At 42.2% G+C, this 22,589-nt stretch overlaps 1 protein-coding gene across 7 annotated transcripts in view; it reads right to left on the reverse strand.

Moving 5' to 3' along the window:
- Satb2 (SATB homeobox 2) overlaps positions 1-22,589 on the reverse strand; it is a 183,838-nt gene that overhangs the window by 90,332 nt on the left and 70,917 nt on the right. For all 7 annotated transcript variants that reach the window (XM_032901124.1, XM_032901126.1, XM_032901123.1 and 4 more), the window contains 3 exons: positions 14,722-14,848; positions 13,686-13,809; positions 7,285-7,387 (listed from right to left, as the gene is read on the reverse strand). In XM_032901124.1, coding sequence (XP_032757015.1) covers positions 7,285-7,387; positions 13,686-13,809; positions 14,722-14,848 — 354 coding nt within the window. The remainder of the gene's footprint in view (positions 1-7,284; positions 7,388-13,685; positions 13,810-14,721; positions 14,849-22,589) is intronic.

A 22,589-nucleotide genomic window follows, 5' to 3' on the forward strand; every position in this document is an offset into this window, starting at 1 on the left:
GCTTTAAAGTCCAAAAAAAAGTCTCCACTAATTATTCTCTAGCTCTGTCCTCAGTTCACTGGCTCCCCCTGACTGGCCCACTGACATTTCTAGCTACCTAACTAATTTTTATCAGCTTAGGTAACAACAAATTTTTCTCCAGTCAGGATTTCCTATTTATGTCAAACCTACCGAGAACCACTGAGTTCAAAAGCTTAAACGCTGACTGATTCCCTCCTCCTTTTTCCTAGCCTGCTATCTGCCCTCATCACGCCTTACTGACGCTCTGCCACTCAGGTTGGAGTTTTCCTGTCTTTCTCAGCACTGTCACACAAACCCCAGGTGCCACGCCTCTCGTCACCTTCATATTCGTAGATTACTACTGTAGATTCAATACTATCCTGTCACTTCATGGCGAGTGGGTCATGCCTCCTCCTCTCACTCTCCTTGTTCCTGCCATGCCCACACCAGCAGAACTTTAGGCCTGACTCGCCGCACCCAGCTCTCTGGAATAATATTTTAAAACCATTTTTATTGTATTATACTTTAGTAGTCCTCAAAATGTTACATCTGGGCTTCATCTGGGCTTCCAAAGTTCCATAATATATGAGCTCTATTTTCCTAGCCATAATGCCCAAGTTACAAGATAAATGCCACCCATACAAATGGTCCCCCAAATTCTACTATCACCAGTATCTGACACCACCCCAGTGCAGTGCCACTTCAGCTACATTCTCTCTTCTTGTTCACGGACTGCTACAGTTTGAATCTCAAATGTCCTCAAAGGCATGAGTGCTGGTGGCCAAAGGAATTCCCTAGAGCAGTGCTATTAGTAAGACAGAGCTTCAGGAAGCGGAGCCCCACAGAGGTCTTCAGATCACCTAGGTACCTTTCTGTCTTCCCCACCTCCTGGCTCCAGTGTGGGAAGATCGATGCCACAAATCCCTGCAATGAGTACAGCCGACATGTCCAAATGATCCTGAACTGATACCCACAAAACTGTGAGCCAAGACAGAAATGCCTCTTTATAAGCTTTGGTTTTTGTTACACTGGCAGCAAGCTGACAGATGGCCAAAGTCCTAGCCATTATGGCGTCATGGTGAATAGACTGCCATTTAAACACAGGGCACAATTCTAAGCACAATATGCTCCTTACACTACATCCTCCATCCTGATCTGTCCTCACAATATGCAGGCACCTAAAAAGGGCTTCCTTCTCCTCCCTGAAAAACGCTGACTGTTCTAACGCCCATGTTCCACCTTCCCCAGTCCTGCTTTCTGTAAACCAAGACCGTCAGTCGGGAGGTAAAGTGCAGGACCTTTCTCTGCATTCTCACCATGTTAGCTCCTAACATTACTGTATATATAGGTCCAGACAGATTTCAAGGGCTGCTTCCATGGCCTGAGGCAACACGCATGGAAGGAGAAACCATATCTTACATACTCCAGGTGTTTCTTGTGGACATCACCATTGCCGTGGGACTGTGACAAGCATTGAATACTTGTTTACTCACATCATTTATCTAGTTAAGATGGCAATTCTTTGTTTCTTTTTTTTTAAAAAATCTCTCTTTTGGGCACAGAAGGCCTATGTAATGGTCCCTGTGATAGTCTTACCGTTAGAATCCTCCCAGCTATATAAGAGAGATGCTCAAACTCATTTTCAAATGTTAAAATACTTGTTGTACTATTAACTGCTTTGCATATATTACAGACTTTTAGGAACCAGGAACTTAGTCTTCTTTCAGATTGTAACTATCCAGGATGGATGGATGGATGGATAGATGGATGGATGGATGGATGGATGGATGGATGGATGGATGGATGGATGGGTGACGGATAGATGGAGGATGGATAGATGGATGATGGATAGATGGATGATGGATGGATGATGATGGACAGATGGATGGATGATAATGGATGATGATGGATTATGATGGATAGATAGATGGATGGATGATGGATAGATGGATGGATGATGGAAAGATAGAAAATTGATAGCTAAAAGGAACAGATAACTATATTTTTAAAAATACACTTTAAAAGGAATTAAATAGCATATAAGTTTGTTTCTTTTACTTTATCAATTATGTTATTAAGAACAATTATTTATAGTTCTTTAAACACCCATGAATAAATACATCCATGCCAAAAGTAAGCAGCTACCAGCATAACTAAAATGAGCCTCAAGAGATCCAAGGAAGAAATTAGCTTATGTGGGCCAAGCACCCAGACCCCCTCACACACCTTTCTTTTGTTGTTGTTGTTGTTTGTTTGTTTGTTTTTGCTTTCCGACACTACCAATACACTTCTGACTAGACCACCAAACAGCCACAGTACCTGAGACATACACATCAGCAATGGGCACAGCAACCGTGCACAAGGCTCTTCAAGAAGACTGAAAACTAGCAAGATGGAAACGGTTGGTTGTATAAGCTGCTTCTAGTCTCATGAACCCAATATTTATATAAAATTCAAAGGACTTGATGTTGGCATTACTTTCAAAAAGGGATAATGTAGGCCTCCTCGCAAGGCACCTTCATTTAGGCCCGAAGGTGAAAGCAGATTCCTTTTATAACTCAGAAGAATCAGGTAGACAAAACTAAGTTCCTTTCACCTCATTAGAGCTAAACAGCAGCAGAGGCTCCAGGAGGACAGAGAGTTGATTAAAGGCATTGTCCTGACCGCCGATACCATGGTGGCGAAGCAAGGGGCGCCTTAAAGAACCAGGTCAGGAGACACTGATTTCTCTATTCAACTCTGAGGCACCGCTTTGTAAATGACACAATCATTTTTGGGTACAAGAGGTGCTTTAAATGTGGTAACATTATATCATTTCGGCTATAATGATGATAATTACTTATTTCTTTTAATCACAACCCACTTAACCACTTTAGTCCAGAGGACTAGTTCAAGGAGTTTAATTTTCATTCAACATCTAATCTCTGTGTTTACTGAAACCCTTCACGTGCTTTGTTTACTATCTGCTTGCTGGCCTGGACGTTTGATCTTGCAAAAGTAGATTAGACAGGGTCAGATAAAGTACTGATTGCTAGGATCAACCAGACTCAAGGAGGTAACACTGGTTTTAAAAATCCTCTTTTCTCCCAGCTTGGTAATGTTTTTCTAAATAGACTCAAATAAACAAATAAAATTAAGAAAACTAGCAATCAGAGTGTTTTGAGCAATGATTGAGAAAAGTGATGGGGATGATTTTCAACTCTAACCAAAATACAGGGTTTGGTTTGGTCCATTCATCCTGGTGGTATTATTCTATGACATAAATAATTTTGTAATAGCCACCGATATTTATATGAACTTTGAATGACCTCTCATTTCTTGAGACATACTAAATACTTGAGAGGAATTCCAGTAAAGATAATTCATTTGAGCCTTCAGTAAAAATATTTTAGATATGAAGCTATTCAAATTTACTAATCAAGGATGCATTCAGAACTGATGTGAGTGCCTTAGTTGGTCCGTTCCTATGCGCCTTGCCACTATGTGAGAATGGAGTTACTTCTACTGCAAATACAACTACCACTGGGCTTCATAAAAAGTATGGGGTAAGTTCATAACTGTAGTTCTTAAAAAAAACAGTTGGATTAAAAGCTATTTTTTTTAACAAAATAGCTATAAAGATGATATCCATGGAGTAAATCCCCAAGCCTTGAAAATGACTATACAGGTACCCGAACCTGGCTACGTAGCTGTGGATTTTCTCTCTGCCTACACTAATATGTCACCTATGAATGGCTGCTTGCTTTCCTTTTGGATAAAAGAACATGTTCCTTACACAGAGGAGTGGAGTGCTCTTGAAAATCTAGCCTAGACAGGGTGAGACAAATGGCAAATTTTAAAAAGAGGTACAGACCAAGCTACCACCCACCACCCTACATTCCTTAGGAGCAGAAAGTCCTGGGACAAGGTTCACAGTAGGACATTGAAACCAGAGTACACAAACTGTTTCCCCATTGCTCCCAAAGTAATGGTAATGTTAACTCAAATATGTCCCTGTCAACCTTGATTGTCTTTGAAATTGAAGCAAAAAGGTAAACAGAGCAAGGTCTTCTGTGATCACTGGGGAAAATAAAGTCAACAAGCTAAGCCAAACCAATTTAGGACTTTGTAAAGAGTAAGTGTAAATAGTTTAGATACAGCAACAACAAATTCAAAAAATGCACATTAAAATGTTTACTTCAAACGTTAGACAATTCCATTTGTCTATAGTTTTTACATCTGTTTTTAATGATATCAAATTATTGATTGTTCCTTTTTCTCATATTTATTTAAGCATTAACTATAGAATTTGCCATCTGATCTTTTTTTTTTTTATCTTTCCAGTAGACTCTTATTTTTGCCAGGTTTCAATCTTATTTTGCTTTGATCTTTAGAGTATATAATTATTTTACTGTTTATTTATCTCTATGAGAATAGAAAAAAAGAACTGACCTGGGAGATCTAGATGTGGCAATTTGTAACAGAATCACATAGCTTATGTTTAGGAAATCATGGTTTTGATTAAGAAGCAACCATTTAGTTCCCACTGTTTTATTAAAACAGACATTAGCAGATAATAGGAAACATATTTAAGGATGGAGCCTGTACTTTGTTGAGGACATCGGTAAGCTGACTGCAAATTTCCTTCTGCAGCTAACATAAGCCATAGTAGAAGTATAACTGATGACTCCGTGGGATGACAGGGAGGTACGGGCCTCTCAGGAAGAAGCCGAGGTACCAGTTTGCTCTGGCTGCTATGGGCCTTCCAGATTTGAACATATCACTTCTGTACATTTAGAAATGGCCTGGTCACCAGCAAATGTTAGAAATCAAACCATGATGCCTCCACAAGACATGGATCTAGACAGGAAGCTCCTGCAATACCCATCCTTAGCAAGAAGCCTCTCTCAAATGAAAAGAAGCGGCTAGACCCAACACTTCTGTTTCCTGAGGGTAGCAAGTTAATAAAGCACGCTCTTGGTCTTGGTTTCTGCACACCATTATACCTGCCATGCGTTCTCTGTTGTTCCTCCCACTCCCTAGGCTGGTGAATCGACACCACTTGAACTGTTTGATGGCAGCTTGTGTTTACTTCACACAAGCCTTAACCTTCCCTTTTTCCTTCCTACTGGCACACATACAGAGATACACACACACTTCTCTAGCAGCAATGCCTAGCTCTTTGCACGTGTGTACACAGTGTCTGACAGCCTCTTCAGGTGTAGATCCTTGACCTACTGAATGAAGTCAAGGCCTTACTCTGCTTTTATGACACTTAAAGATTTAACTGTGCATTTACTATCTTGGAAAAAAAGCAGCTTAAAGAATAGAACCTCTGAAAGAGCAGAAACACACACACACACACACACACACACACACACACACACACACACACACACTGGTTGTGACTTCACTAGAGTTCCCAGGCTTCCAGAAGCTGTAATAACTATAGTCCAGCATATAAAAGAACACACTCTTTCCTTTTACACACAGCAGTAGGTAAACATGATCAGCAAACGACCTTGAAGCTGCACAATTCTTTTGAATTTTTTTTGTCAAAGATGGTATGTTTAAGCATTTTCAACAATCAAATTTTAAAAAGAAAAACTTATAGACAACACTTAGAGAAAAGAAAGTCTTCTGAGCCACATAACCACACTGTGTGATGAGTTATTTATCCTCTTTACATGGGAGTGAGTATTAATATTTAAAAACAGATACCCTACCAGAATCATAAGGGCTCTAAGATTTTGAGGATATATCGAAAAGAAATTGATTTTAATTCAGTTTGCAGTACACTTAACTTCTGGATAGCTCGACATTGTTATATCCCTTTAAGTCATATATTTAGCATAAAACGCTCTCCCTTTTTCTTGATCTAAATTGTGTGGCTGATGTATCCAAAAGCTTGTTTGCTCAAGGGCAATCTTGTAAACAAGCTCTCAGACACTCAATAGCCAGAAGTATTGCTTTGATACATATCCTGTCTCCCCTGAGGAAGCCTGCAAGTAATAAAACACAATTCATCCTTCATGTCTACCTACCCAGCAGATCATCACGTGGCCTTGAATGGGGGCAGTGAGCTGTTGGCAAAACTATGAACACCCACAGAAAGCTGGACGGACGGAGTCACAATCTTATAAACTGTAGACTAGAGCGGCTCTCAAACGTCAGTGTCACAAATTACCCAAATCTCCTCAAAGACTAGTGACATCTGCCTGAGTCAGGCAGAATGTTAACATGTTTATAAAGATAAAACAACCCTAATATATTTAAAGGGTTAAATTATCTAAATAGTACCTTATTTGTTATGTAAAAGAATTGTGCTTTCAAGGTTACATATAATTTCATATGTAATATATAACTTCTGGTCCTGCTACTACTACTATGTTATAGTACTAGTAGTGTGTAGTAGTAGTAGTGTAGTAGTAGTAGTAGTAGTAGTAGTAGTAGTAGTAGTAGTAGTAGTAGTAGTATGTCTTAACTACTAATTATTCAGAAGTAATTCTGTGTCAATATTATCTTGTTTAGTCCTCACAGCCTGTAGGACTAATCATTCTTAACCTATGGATCGACCAGATATCCTCTGTATCAGATATTTATATTATGATTCATAACAGTAGCAAAATTACAGTTCTAAGGTAAAAATGAAAATACTCTTATGGTTGAGGGTTGAGGAACTGTATTAAAGGGTGGCAGCATTAGGAAGGTTCAGAACCACTGAGCTAGATACTTTCATTTCTAATTTTTAGATGACTCCAATTTTTAGACATTAAATCTTGGTGAAATTAAACAGTTGGACCAAGCTGATGTAATTAGTAAGTTGAAGAGCAGACCTGCATTCAGGCCTGCCGACCGCAGAGGCCTGGTGGGTATACCACTCCAGGTTTGTCTCCACCACATGAACACATCAAAACTCTGTTGCTAACCAAAGCTTTCCTCATGCATTGGCCCTCCTTCTAACTTGTTAATCAGTGGTCAAATCCGAGGTGTTATGTAACGTGGAATAAAACTTTTAAATGTTCATCCTAATGGATTTTGATCTTTACAGGGAATCACTGGAGAAAAACCACAAAGTTGATAAATTATGCTGAGAATTGTTTCTGTGGTCCTAATATATTATTTAAAAACTCTTCCTAAACTAAGGGTTGAATTTTACAATAGAAATATTAAGAATCTTACCTTCCAAAATACTTATGCGTATACACACGCACACACATTTAGCAAAGAATTAATAACTCATTACCAGAGAATCTATACATAGCTTTAAAAACAACCCCCCCCCAAAAAAAAACCCAAGATTACCTTTTATCTTCTTATACTTTTTGTACCATCTCCCAAACTCCTGGCACTTGGTTGCTGACACATTGGCATAGTATGTGCTATTTACAATGGATGAAATCATACTCTGAAAAGAAGGGAGAGCTCAGTTAGTTCTCATGTACACAAACACTCATTTTAGAGGCTAGAAGAGACACCTTGCACGCAGCACATACAGTTTCCTTTGTCTTTTAAACTTAAAGCTATGACTCCTCTGCAAACAAAATGATTCAATAACAAAAACGGGGCTTCACTATCTCCTGAGCACGCGTGTGTAATAACGATGCTTTCTGAAGCAAAGGCCAATCCTAGAGCACTGTCAAAGTCGGAGAGGCCAGGGCGCACAGACTCTATGCAGCAGGAGGGGATGGCCAGGCTGCCGAGCCAGAGCACAAGGTGACATCAGATGCTCCAGCACCAGCGATCCAGATAATGCTTTTCAGATGTCTCCGCTCCTCTTCCAACTGCAACAAGCTCACACAGCCAAGAATCTGAGAACATCCGTGCTACACACTGCAGAACAACGTTTAGGGAAATAAGTTAAATTAATATAATTTATAGAAACGTGTGATTATCACTTGTGTGAAAATTCACCAAATGAGAAACTTAACAGTGCTATTTTCAAGCAGGGGAAACCAAACCTAACACTTCTACTGTGTTTCAACCAAAAAAATTAAAGCTAAAACTTTCTGAGCTCTCACACTCACGACCGTTGCCTCGCTTCCTCCCCTCTTGCCTCAGATCTGTTTGTTCCTGAGGTTAAAAAAAAAAAAAAAAGCAAGGGGGCATAGGCTGATTCAGCCCTGGGAATTTTACACTGTAATCGCACATCTTGACTTATATGAGCTACAGAGAGACACTCCCTCACTCTATGGTGTGTCTGAGTCAAAACACTGGACAGATGTCCACTCGTGCCTGAACCGCCTGTGACATTTTACATGTCTGTTTCAAATGAACATTTGATTTCTATAAATATTGTGTAACACCAAGTGGGCATGACTACTCAAGTGTACAAGGCTTGAGAGTGCGCCTATAAATAAGTCTCACCTATCCCAAAAGCAAAAGTCATTCCAGCCATGGAAGAGCTCAGGGAAGCTTAGAGCTTCTGGTGGCGTTTCTCTAACACAGCACAGATAAAGAGAAAGGCAAGGAATCAAAGTAAGCCTCACAGCAGGGGACTCCAACCCCAGCAGAGACCTACGTTTAAAACGTCAGACTTGATTCCTTGTTTCATCACGAGACACAAGTGGAAGAAGGCGTCTTTAATTCAATTCATAGTAACCTCTCTGGCCTTTACCACACAGCAGATGGCTAGCCTCGCCCAGCTGATTGCTAAAGGACATTTTCCCCCTCTGAGGTAAGATAGTAAAGAGAGCTCTGTGCTTTCTGGGTTAGAATGCAAAAACCCGCTGGCACCCAAGGGTCTCCTAAGACTCAGGATGGTGGGTCTTCTGCCCCTAAAAGATCTGCCTGGGCCAGACCTGCTTTATAACCAAAGACAACTATGCAGCTGTGGGTTGCACTAGCTCCCTCTCTGGTCTGAGATGCATTTGCTCTTCCTAGACAGTGGGACCTTGAGGAAAGTGACAAGCTGCCATCTCCGGTCCTTTTTTCCTCTTCTCCTTCGTGTCTCACATAGTTCTGATGTGGGATGTCTGAGTCATTGAAATTTAACACATGAAGGGACAGGGATGAAATTCTGAAATGCCAAACTCAAATGTCATAATAATAGAAATTCTAACATGGAAGCTACCTAATAAAGCTGCCTGCCACAGCCACACTGGGGTGTGAACTCGCGAACGCGCTCCCCGTCTTCAGTTTGTGATGAATGTTGTCTCCTGGGAAGGCACAGGATAGACAGCCGCAGCAGAAGTCAAAGTTAGACTTCCTTTCAAAAGCTACGCTAGAAATCATCCAAGGACGTGTGCTCTAACTCTGCCAGGTCCAGAAAGGGAGGCTGCAACCCACATCACCCTGCTCCCAGACAATCCCTGTCTCCCTCCCTCTTCAGCCATTCTCTGGACCCTGCTCCAGCTACCAGCTCTGTGGTGCTGCACAGGCCATCTCGAGCCTCTGTGGGAAGGCAGGGAGAAGGTGTCCTCCGTCTACTGGCTCTATCACCAGGGCCCAAATGTCATGCATCCGCTTTAAAGAGGGGGAGGCTAGGCACCGCCTCAGGCAAACTCTCTTCCCCAGATTATTACACATGAGTATCTCTACTGCTTCAGAATGCAGAATAGATTTCAATTCTGAACTAAGCAAAGGAATTGGGTAGCAAACCTAGACACTCCTTGTGACAACTTCTAACTATGAGAAAGAATTGACTGAGCCTGTGATACAATTAGTAATATAATTCTCTTCGCAGAGGATACTCAGTAGTTGTATAGGTCAGTTGTCACACACCATCATGACCCATGTTTAACATGACAATCCACTAAACTTAAAGGAGATAAGGATATATATTCTCATGCCTTGAGCCTGAATCATGAGATCCTGGGATGTAGTGCAAGATCTTTCTGTGGTGGTACCACCAGTATTTTAGAAATTTTCACACTTAGCTAGTGATGTACAAGGCTGGGAGGAGCTAACACAGATCCAGCACATGCAACTTCTATGAAAACCAATTATTCCAGAGGTCCCGAGACAGAGGATGTGTGTGTACTATACACATACACCCACACTCTAAAGCCACTTTAAGCAATTCACTATCACAGACATGGGGATATCCTCTCATCACTTGTCACCTTTTTCCTTTTTTGGTACTGGGGATCCAACTAGGAGCTTTCCATGTCAAGCAGCTGGTCCACCACCAAGCTACTGGTGCTCCCACAGCCTGTCAATAACAACTTAAACCAGATGAGACTCGGAAGGCAGAATGGGATGAATATTGATTAAAATCCTTCCCACCTTACATTCTGACACTACTATGTATCATTCTTCTTGCTGTATTCAGCACGCAATAGTGTGCTGGGGAAGGGTACTTTATTTGGTGAGAGTGAGCACACACAACAGTGGTCTTGAACGATTATAAGAGAACGGAAAAACACCAATGTCCCAGTGACATAATAACATTGTAACAAAATGTGTCATTACTATGCTTTTCAGGCATACTCTGTCAAATAAATCTACTACATTGCTAGTCACAAAAAACTATAGCACACACAACTCTATATTAGCATGCAATGCCTGACAATGACCACAAACATCTCTGGTATTGATTTATGTAAATACTGTATTGTTCCTTCTTCCTCTTTTGGGGTATGCTCTCCTACACACAGAAGTTTACTGGAAAGCCATACGCCATGCTGTCTCAGTAGCACCTTTGTACATCTCTCCCGGCCCTCAGCTCTTGATTGCACCAGAAGGCCACCGAGTGACTGACCTCCCCTTCTACATTTTTGCATGCGTGCTCTGTATGTTCATACGATGCCGATGGAGTCATCTCATTCCTCAAGATGAATCTCCATCACTAAGGGACACGTGACCAACTACACTTATTCTAGCTAAATTGCCATGTCTAAAAATAAGTTTGCTTTTAAATTCTTGAGATAAATTTTAAACCTACTTTTTTTTTTTAACTAGCCGAGGCGACAGATGTCACACCTGATTATAAGTATGGTTTGATTTCCAAACTGAGGGCTTAGAGACTGAAAATGAGAAAGCTACATTGACCAAAGTTAGATGCACTGGGAAGTGCCTCACAGAGACTCCACTGCATGAGCTCATGCTCACGTGCTGCTGTCCCACTCACACTCTCTACTTTAGTTAGATTTTTAATTACATTTGTATTTCTTTATTTAGCTTCTGTGGAGGTTAGAGGACCACTCCTGGAATCCAGTTCCTTCCTTCCGTTGTGTGTGTGTGTGTCCCAGGCTCTAACTCAGGCCTTCCAGTTTGGTGGCAGGCACCTTTACCACTGAACCCTCTCACTGGCCCTCATGGTTTCTTAAGAGGAGAAGCTGACTAGTGGTGAGAAGAAAATGTTCCCTGCTACCTCATAATGCTTCAGCTGTTTGCAGACAAAATAAGAAACAAGGGGACAAAAAAATAAATAAAAATGAATTAGGATGGGGGTGTCAGTGCACATAGGAAATCCCAATATAACAAATAGGGATAAAGAAGAGGCTGGCCATTGTCACATAGCAAGTTTGAAGATAGCCTGAGATACATGAACTTTGTTTACAAAGAAAAGAAGGAGGGTACAGTGGCATGTGCCAGTGATGGTGACTGAGCACTTAGAACTAAGAAGCGTAAAGACTCTGTATGTTCAAGGCTAGTCTGATCCTGGGAAGCAAATCCCAAGCCAGTCAAGGCTACAAGTGAGACCTTGTCTCCCAAACAAAAAGCCATGACAGTCAAAGGATTTAGAATTCCAGGAAAGGAAGGAACCTAAAGGCATTCCAAACACTAATGAGGCTGGCATGTGGTACCCATCCTCCATCCCAACACTCGAGGTGAAGGCAGGATGAGCAGTTCCAGGGCACACTTCCGCTCATCCCTGTCTGCCTTGATTTATAAAGAAAATGCAGACAGATGAGGCCGGAGTGCCTCCCTTTCCTCTAAAACCAAAGATAAAATGATGGATAAACTTCACCGAATTCCTGAGGGCAAGGTGGGACAGGTTTGTGTGAAAAGCCACGTGACTCTGAGGGTTGGGGAAATGCAGACACATAATACATCTGCTATGAAGAAGAATTGGAGAAGTGGTGACCGACAGCCCCTAGTGGAGCACCCCAGGGGAAGAGGGCTGTCCCCCGGCTTCTCCCTGTACTCTGCAAATGCAAGTGGCAGGCAATGGGTGACAGCACGAACACTTTGCTCACTTTCTGCCTTTTCAAGCTGCTTCATGGTGTGTTAGGGAACCTACTAAACACAAGATTATAATGGCACTTTTGGACTAGTAAAAGTAAAGATTGTTGTGTCACATGCAGTGTCAGTGGTGGCCTTCTACTGTCTTCTCCTAGCCCCACTCTTATGAGGATGGGAAGTACACAAATTCACAGAAAGGAGAGGTTAGCAGTATCTAACAAGAAAAAAGAATGGAACATTATCACTCAGGGGTTATAGGCCCCATGTGGTGCAACAGAAGGTATAAAGACGTGGGTGGTGGTGATACGGATCAAGGAGGGGCGCAATACTACTCACCTGCAGACTTTAAAGGGTTAAAAGACTAACCTCCTTTCAGATATTTATCACAAAACCCCAGGTTTATATCAAGACTTCGGGACCCGTAGAAGGTGCATGGCTCTGGAGTTATGTGTCCTCCCTTCCCTGTTAACAAGGCTGGCTGGGACTCAGCCCTCTTGACCCTCATAAGAACCTTGCTGAGCTAAGAGTGGACAAGCTTTGCTGAGGTGAATGACCAAACCTCTCAAAAGCCAGCCGAGAGTAAAGCCAAGAGACACCAGATGCTGTATTTGTGGCACATTCAGGCTGTTTTGTAGGTTTGTTGACTCACAATGGCATCAGGGGACAAGAGTGGCTATCCCGATTTATGCACGCTCTGAGAGGTGAAATAAAAAATAAATACAGACAGCCAACAACAACCTATACTTCCCGAGCATCTGGCCAGACAGAACAGCTAAATCATGACTTCCCCTTAAACACACAGTCTGCAATTGTTGCCTTTTTACGGACTTCTCCACATTTCTCTTCTGTCTTCAAGGTTTCTTTTTTAAATTATAGGCCACTGTGATGTTCAAGAAAACATACACTATCCACTGAAACCTTTATATAACGGCCAAGCTCCGGCAGGAACCACTTAGCTTTGGTTCCTTCCTTGGAGCGCTTCGGTTTCTTATTTTCATGGTCTCTTTTAGTTTATGATCCCGCAAAGTGAGTTGTCGTTGTTCCTAATGATGCATTTTTGTGTGGTAACTTTATTTAAAAAAAACCTCCCATAAATATACACAATATATATTTCTGTGGAAGGTTTTATTGAATGTTTAAATATATATAATATGTATTTTATATATTATATATAAATATATAAAGGCCAGTCTCTAACAATGAAACAGGGCAAAGGATCACCTATTTACCAAGATGTGTGGTTGAGCATGGCAAATCCATCCTGCCAATGAAGTAGGGCGACCACTGGGAATGTCGACTTTGGAACTAGAGGTCTGGCACTGGGCCTCAACCTGGCACTTAACCAGCAGAAGTTTCAACATGAAAAAAACTTGAGTGACTCCCTCTGTCACGATGACCTATCTACACAATGGGAAAGCTGATGATTGTGCTTCAAAAGTGTCTCGCACGTTCTCCCTGATTTAAAGCCATTAGAAAGCTCTCCTGGAAGTGACCACTTTCACTCTAAGACCAGGACTCCAGCAGCACAGCATCACTGCAGAGAGAACAGAGAGAAGACCCTCCCGAGAGACACTGACCTGGGAGAGAGGGCATTCTTTGGCTAATGTGCTCTGGTTCATTTCTTTGAGCAGCTCCTTTAAGGCATTGCGGACGGTGGCGTGGTTCCATTGCTCTGCAGGCAAGTCTTCCAACTTTGAACAACTGCGAAACAGACGGAGAGTGAGTGACATGTGACCCTCCACCATGGCCCTGGCTGCCTAGGACGCAAGCGCTGTGTGGCTCCTGGGTCCTCTATCAGTGTCACAGAAGGCTCCTAAGAAAGGGAAGGGGAGCAAGCTGCTTCTACAGACTGCAATGGACCCCAGAAGTGACATAGCCCTGTGGTGACGGTCCTTCCTAGTGAAGACTCATTATGGGTCTTCCAGCAAAATCCTTCGAACTCGTGAAGGTTCACCTTTCCCAGAAAAGTCTGGACAAGCTTCTTTCCCAGTCACTAAATCACTTTTGAGAAAGACCCTGAAGAATTGCTAGAAAAGGAAAGGGATGGTCAGTCCCCACCAAAGTAAAAATTCTCCGTACACTGGAGGACAACATTGGTTAAGACACAACTTGCAGACACTTTGCAATAAAAAGGCTGCAGAGAACCCCTAGACATTGGGTTGTACACAGCATTTCTAGTCCCCCTAGAGGCCATAGGCTTTTACTGACTGACCACCACAAAAGAAAGACATATCTAAACAAATGGCCCCTTCAGCAGACAAACCGGAAGACAGCAGAGGGATCTAATGCTTCACATGCTGTGCATTAAGCTCCAGAGAAAGCCAAGAAAAGCCACAGAAGCGGGTGCAGAGAGCCTCTGCCTCCCCTGAAGACGTTCAGTGATTTATCAGGCAGCCCTGGGTGCCCAGTTCACTGCCTCTGAAAAGAGCATAAAAGAGTTGGAATGTGGGCCATAAAGATGCCTAGCGAGGCATCCCCAGCTCCCTTCCACTCCCCGTCTTCATTTCACCCACTGTCTAGAAATTAACGAAGACGAGCTGATCTCCACAGTGGATGGAGGCTCCACGCAGCACCCCTGAGAGGAAGTGGAGACAGCCGCTGAGAAATCCCCACCTTTGTAATTGGATCTTCAGCGTCACAACGTGATAGACATCTTGCAGCATGTCGGCCACGGTGGCATCAGGGGCGTCTGTCACATAGCTGAGAGGGAGAGGGTTCCACCTCCCCAGCTTGATTATTCCTGCACAGGGGGGGAAAAACCACAATAAACATATATCTGCTATTTATTAAACCCTTCCAGTTTGTTCAGTGTCAAGAAGGTCATTCCACAGTCAACATGGAGCACACCCACTCTGACAGTTTACGACCTGGTGCGATGAGGAATCCCTTTCTGGCTGACAACTAGGTTAGTGAACTACACAAGGGAGATAAGGAATGAAAAGGATGAGGTCTGATCGTGGACAAGTGGTTCTTTTATGTTTTCCTGTGTCTTAAATTACTTAGAAAACCATACGGATATTCCCTTTCCCCAAAGTCTTGTTTCACAGTCTAACTTAAGACTGACGCTAAATATATAAGGCTGCTGATTTCCCAGACCAAAAAAAAACCCTTCATGTAAATATGAGACTTGATTTTGAATTGAATGAACAAGAAAGCTGATGTGTGGGCTCCACACAGTCACCTTGTGAATGGGCTGTGATTCCTAGGGCATAGCACTTGGTGCCCCTGGAACAGAGTTCCCCTAACTTTCTGGTTGCAGGTGTCACCTCAGGTGCCTTCAGCTGCCTCTCTGTGTTTATTCCTGGGTTCTTTTCAGAGAGACAACAGTACCTTTCCCCTTCGGGGTTCCTGGTGTCTGGGATTAGCCTGGATGAGCTCCTAGGCTAGCTTAGGTTGCAAAGAGCAGCAACTCTGGAAGTCAGGTCTAGTGCAGAAAGATTCATGGGACGATCAGGCAGCTTGTGGTAAAATGCTAACTTATTTATTCCTTCTATGGGCCCCTCTGGTCTGGAGTGCCAGGCACACAGAAATTTGATGAAGAAAAATAAAGAAACTCATTTCACAAATGACACCAGGTAACAAAACTTTTATTCCATGCTATGAAAAATCTGATGGTCCTCTCGGGGATGTCAGAAATTGTCACATATAAAAATGTTATGCTTTAGAGATAAAAGAAAAACAGCATTTTTTATTTTTCCTTTTGACAATACAGGTGAGTCTAAGTACATTGTTCTCTCAAAATACATATATTTTTATCACCGACGAGAGAGAACACCTGTATACCCAAAGGCACTTTTAAAAGAGTCACGAAATGACTCCGTAACTGTGGGGCGAAATTCAGAGGGTCGGAAACGAACTCCCCGGGGAGGGCATGTCCTGTCCCAAATGAGATAAATGAACACGTACTGCCTGACACAATGCTTGAAAACAGGGAGGAAACAGAACAAAAATATTAAAATGATGCACTGTTTCAGTATTAAGACTTAACAATCTGCTACCGAATATGCTGCAGTATAAATAGTGCCTGGACTCAGCTCCAGCAAGCGATGCGGCCCGCATTCATGGCGCCGTATGTCTCCAGTTCTGGCTCCGTAAGTCATCTTTCCCCTGCCAAGAAAAGCTGCTTTTTTGTGGGGGATAGTTTCCCTAACATTCCCTCTCATGACAATGAGAAGTGCACAGCCCGCAGCTCGGAGCAGACACGAAGTGAGCATCCGGGGCCCTGGACGGCCACCCTGCTGCAGGCTTCCCTCCCTCTATCTTTCCTGGCAGGGGCCATATTAAAGAGATACTGCAGAACATGTCCAACCTACTACCTTTCTAAGAAAACCACTGTGCGAATTTTCACCTCCTTTAAGAAAGTCATTGTCATGGTCACCTACCAGTTAAACAGAAGCTGACCATATCGTAAAGGCACTGTTTTATATATTCAGATAAGAGTATAAAGGAAAAAGTGGGTGTCAGTGGCTGTGCTCTCTGTGATTGCCATGACCATGAAGGTAACCTGAAGAAAACGAAGCCCGCAAACTTCCAGAAATGATTCTCCGGGACATTCTTCCTGCCGTGTGTATCTGCACTTCATTCCCTTTTATTTTATTTTATTTTTTTAAGGAACATTGCGCAGTGCAGCCAGACACAACCAAATATAGCTGTGTGATTTCACTTATATCAAATCTAAGAGCAGCAAGACTAACCTGTGGGAACAGAAATGAGACACGAAGGCCAGAGAATTCACCAGGAAGGGCTTGCTTGCTTGGGCTAGTGGCTGCACTAGTATAAAATTTGTCAAAATTCATCAAACCAGTCTCCTAGTATGAATAGGCTTATTGCATATAAATTACACATGCCAAACATGGTGACAAATGCCCATAATTCCAATGAGTTTAGAGCCATCCTAGGCTATATAGTGAGTCTAAGGCTAGCTATATGGCATGGTAGTAGGGGATGGCTCAGTCAGGAAAGTGCTTGACTTGAAAGTATCAGACCTGAGTTCAGAGCCTCAGTACTCACAAAGGCTGAGCATGGTAGCGTGTGTCCATAACACTGATGCACAGCACTGTGACAGGCAGAGCCCTGAGCTTGCTGGCCCTTCAGCTTAGCCCATCAGTGAGCTTCAGGTTCAGTGAGAGACACTGTCTCAGAAAATAAGGAGACACTCAATGTCTAACATATGCAAGTGCATTCAGAATATATATGTATATCACACACACACACACACGCACACACACACACACACACACACACACACACACACACACATACACAAGTTAACCTAATAAGTAAAAAGTAAACCATAATTTTCCTTAAAGGGAGGGTGTGTCAGAAGTAATAGGCTGAAGACAGATATCTCCATTTAGGTAAACTCCCTCCGCACCTCAGTGAGCCAGGAGGAGGCAAGTTTAGGCTATAACTAGACACACAGGTGCCTCACAACACTGGATACCTCCACCCAGAGCATCTACCCAAGCAATCCGTGAAGACTCAAGGGAACGGGGGTACATGCTATTCTTTCTGGCCAGGGAAACAGTGCCCGCTTTTCCTTCTCTCCACTCTCTAGAGGTCACAGTGAACACTCAACTGTCTACCTGGGGCAGAACTGCTAGAGGGGCTCTCTTCAATGTGCTGTCCTTCCAAGCAGGGTTGTCTGCCTAATGCATTAATCTGCTTTGGAAAAACATTCTTTGGAGCTGTCTCCTTCCCCGATTGAAAAAAAAAAAAAAGACAAAAATAGTACTTAGAATAGCAGTCAAATGTTAATTAAAGAAATCAAACTGGGAAGCAGTATCCCACAGCAAGTATGAATGAGTGCAGTGTGGGCTTCCAGGGAAACTGCCTCAGATCATTCCTGGCTTCCACCATCTTCTAATCATGTGACTCTAGCAAGTTACTTAATGTCTCTGTTCCTCAATCTGCTCATCTGTGAAATGGAACTGAAAAGCTAGAGTTTGATTAAAGGAGAGTGTGTGAGTTACAGGTAAGGCCCTTCGTACAAAGCTTCATTGTACAGAGACTGGAGAGGAGCATGTACTCTTCAGTTACTCCTGTGCAGGAGGATAATCCGCAGCAGGGTGGGGATGAGTTTGTGCAAACCGTGATCTGGGGCCAGCTGTTTCCTTTTCTGCACCTCGGTTTTCCTGTCTGTAAAGTGGGGATGAGGACGATGCTCACTTTTGTGTTACTATGAAGCTTCCGAAGAACAAATGTTCAACAAAAACCAAGGGCAACCATCTTTGCTAAGTTCTGAGTGATGCCACAGCAGCACCTTAGCAAAGCTACAGGAGACGAATCACTCTTGGAAAAGTGTTGGATGAACAGAGAGAACTGCCCTAGGGGGGAGAGAAAAGGCTGCAACAACGCAGGCAGGCAGGCAGGCGTGGTTAAGTACAACGTTGGCAGACTCAGCCCAGCCTTTAAAGGGGGGGCACCAAACCCTACCATGAATGTTAAAACAAGAAAAGAAAAAAGATCTGTCATGGGCCCACAAGGATTGTTCCTGACTCACAGCACTAAGGAAACCTCAGTAACTCTGGTGTAACCAGCCGTACGCAGATGTTACTTCTATAGTCACAATCTAGGCCTCCTCATTCCAGGAGGTAGGAAGGGACGGAAACATTACCAACATTCTTTGACCCAGGCGGGCATATGCACATGTCCGGTAAAGCTCAGGGTGGATGAAGATCTATCCTGCTCTGAACAGACAGCACATTCTCACTTTGTCTTCAACGCTGACCCCAAGAGTCACTTCTAGAATCGTATACACGCTCAGATTCCAACCTGGGACTAGTTCAACTCTGAGCACCCTATCTGAAGTAATCTTTCCTCTGCACAGCTGCACGGAGAGTATCTGTACTTGGCTTGTGAGTCTTATCACAATATCCCTTATGCTACTTTACAGGAACCAAGGCTTCTTATTGACTTGGTCTGTTTTTGGTTTTGCTTTTCCTGTTTCTTTGTCCGCTTTTGAGCCAGGGACTCACTATTATGTAGCCCAGGCTTGCTCAAACTCATGCTCCTGCTTCAGCCTCATGAGTACTGGTCTTACAAATGGGCTATCACATCCAACATCTGGTGGTTTCAATAACTATTTGTTCATCTGTAGGGAGTTATGAGTGTACATGGAAGTGAACTAAATGTTAGGAGAAAGTGGCTTTAAAAGAAATCAGCCAGGACTATGAACTAGACTTCATTTTGTAAGGTTTGGACTACTAGGCCCCTCCTACTCAGGTCGGCTGCTGGGAGTCCTCATGCCAATTCCCGGAAACAAGTCCCTCAAGTAGGGCTTGCTTGTCCTCAGTCATACGTCAATCCGGGCATTGACATTTATTCTGACAGAAAGAACCAAATGAAACCCAGGAGTCATCAGATGATAAAGTCCAAAAGGCAGAAGAGTCATTGGCTATACCTCGGAATTCTCTGGGGAAAATGGTCCCTTCGAGGAGCCACTGCAGACATAAACAATGTCTCCCAAGTCACCAAGAAATGCATCATCTGTAAACATTCAGAAAATGCCTGGTATTGAAGACTATTACAGATGCAGTTTCAAGGTCTTTGAGTCACAAATTATGGGCCTTTATTTTGGAGTTGAAATTCATACAAATGTTAACATGATTGAATTGAGCACAATATAAATAAAACTGTTTATACCCAGACAAATCTGTTCATTCTGAAATACAAAATGCCAATTCACTCTTTGTGTAATGCATTCAGACCAAATAACAAAATGCAATTGTAGGTAAATTTCCCATTAGTGACATAAAATTAAGTTGGAAATGGAAGCAATTTTTGTCTAAAATTAAAGAGATGCAACAATGGAAACCATTTTTTCACTCTCTCCATGTAATATCCTTCCAGAGTCAAAGAGTTGATGTTTCACAGAAGGGGGGGGAAGATGTTTTCTGTGTTTTTATCAGTGTTCATACTCTGCAAAGTCAGAGCAGAATTTCCATTTTTAAATTATTTTTCTCTAATACATAAAAATCAGAGAGTTTGGGATACTGCAAACTAGCTGAACATTCGAAAAAACACTTAAAGTGGCCCTGAATGTGGTGGTGTAAGTTATAACCAACAGAGCATCAGAAGGTTTGCATGTAGTGCTAAGCATCCATTAAACACCTTTTCTCCATGTGTCTGAGTCACAGATATGCTAAGAGATACCAATGCATCTTGTCCCTGGCATTTTGGAGTTTGAATAGAGAAGCTTCTCCTTGCTAAGCACGAAACTAAGTAAAACTACTCTCCAGATAAGCCAGGATGATAACTTTCACTCCTGTACCTCAAATGTAAGAACTACTTCATACAACGAAGGTTTGTGTCAAGTCGTCTGCAGGGTACATGAAAGTTCTCCAAGTTAGCAACATGGAGGGAGTTGCTGACAAAACCTATCCAGGAGACAGATGCATGCAACTAAGCAAGATATCAACAGTACCCTCAAAAGTCAATTTGGTGAGCAACTCTCTTTTATTCCAGGTGCAGCCTGACATTAATTTTAAAAGCAAAGTGAAAACTCAACCTGGGGAAAAATGAGACATTAGCTTTAATATCCAAAGGCTGGAGTTTATATATCTCATAACTCCCTGGAAAAGATCTCAGCAAAAGGAGTGTCAATAAAAACGCCAGTCTCCGAATAACGAAGCCTTGGGGCTTCTGGTTCTCAGTATTATTTCCACGATATACCAACTGCTGACGAGACCCCTTGCAAAACCAGGAGAACTCCTGGCATTGATCGCATCTGTTCACCCTCCTCTGAGCGGCTTTGTCCCTGGGCTACAGCATATCACTTTCTGTTGTTAGGCTAGGCTTTGTTAACGAAATTAAAAACTGCCTGTCCTATATAATAAGAACAGGGAATTATTTATCCATAAATCACTTTACAGGAAATCACTACCCAGCAGTATGTAATAATTCAGCCTATGCTTCTAACCTGTGGCCTGGCTGTGCTATATCATCAAACTGTGGAAGGGACATGGCATAAATTGTAGTTATTATTGCCTAACCCGTGGTGGAAAGATGCTCAGCGAGGAGACAGAGAGGAAGGGCAAACAAAAGACTGTGTTGGAAACACATGGTTTTCTTCTTTGTGCGTGCGTGGCTCAGCACAAGTTACTGAAGCAGACCAACTCTTCAACACTGTCTATTTTGAAGCCAAAGGCTCTATACATCTTAAATGCATTCAAGTAAGAGAAAATGGAAATTACACTATTCTTTGGGTACTCTATCCAGCTGCCTTTGTAATTTACACAAATTAATGAAACCTCTCAACTCACCAGTCTGGAAGCCTAGAATGCATTTAATCCTGTATTTATAACAGCATAAAAGCAAACACCAGGCAAAAACAAATAACAACTCAGGAAAAAACGCTGAGGCCCTATTGTTATATAAATTCATCTAGAACCAATCGGGCGCATGCACACAGACTTACATACGAGCAAGTGCGCGGTTTCCATTGCCCACACACATTTGATCCACTTTCAACAATCTGAGTATTATTAACCAACACAAACAACCAAAGTTTTGATTCTTGAAGTACATTAACCTAGGAGCTAGAGAGACGGCTCAGCCATTAAAAGCACTTGCTGATCTTCCAGAGGAACAAGGTTTGATTCCCTGTACCTTCTTGGTGGCTCACAACCATCTGTAACTCTAGCTCCAAGGTAGCCAATGCTCTCTTCTAGGCTCCGTGGGCAATAAGCACAGATATAGTGCACATAGACATACACAGGCAAAACACCCAAAGACGTAAGAATAATGATTTTAAAAACCAGTAACTTATTCTTATATAAGGTCTATACTTTTCAAGGAAAATTACAGGGAAGATTACTGGCATTTAAGAACTAAAATTAACTTTTAGAGTAGCTTAGAAACAAACTATAGGTAATAAGCAGCATTTCTCAGCTTTTTAGATATAATCAACCCCATTACAGTACAAAAACCTTCTACACATACGCGCACATGTACATGGGCACACACATACACAGTAGCATTTGGTGTCTTGTAATTCTATACATGTTTTGACATTGCGCAACATAAAGATTTTGTCCCATGTAATAGACCCTGTTTCACATTTGGGAAACGTTATGTTATAACTCTGATTTCTATTAGATTATTTAATATAAGCACTAAGTAACTAGACTAAATTAATAAAGACCTTGTTGTAGAGAGAAAAGGGGTGGGGAGAAAGAGTGAACAAAATTATTCCAAAATTAAATAAAACTTTCTGAAGTTGGTATTTTATAAACCTTTATTTAATTTTCAAAATTCCAATTCTCCTGAAAAACAACCAAAATATCAGACAGGGCATAAAAAATATGGTTGACATTTAGCTATTTGTTTCATAAGAGTACCATTTAAAACTATTACATGGAGAATTGGGCAAATGGGAGAAGTGTCGTGTGAAGTTATCTGGGACCAGTTCTAAACTGCTAGCATGGGTTGCAAACTTTCATCAGTGACAGATTTCCTCATTATTGTTTCTAGTTTTGACC

The sequence above is a fragment of the Rattus rattus genome, chromosome 4, assembly GCF_011064425.1.
Source record: "Rattus rattus isolate New Zealand chromosome 4, Rrattus_CSIRO_v1, whole genome shotgun sequence".
In the NCBI taxonomy this organism is placed as follows: domain Eukaryota; kingdom Metazoa; phylum Chordata; class Mammalia; order Rodentia; family Muridae; genus Rattus; species Rattus rattus.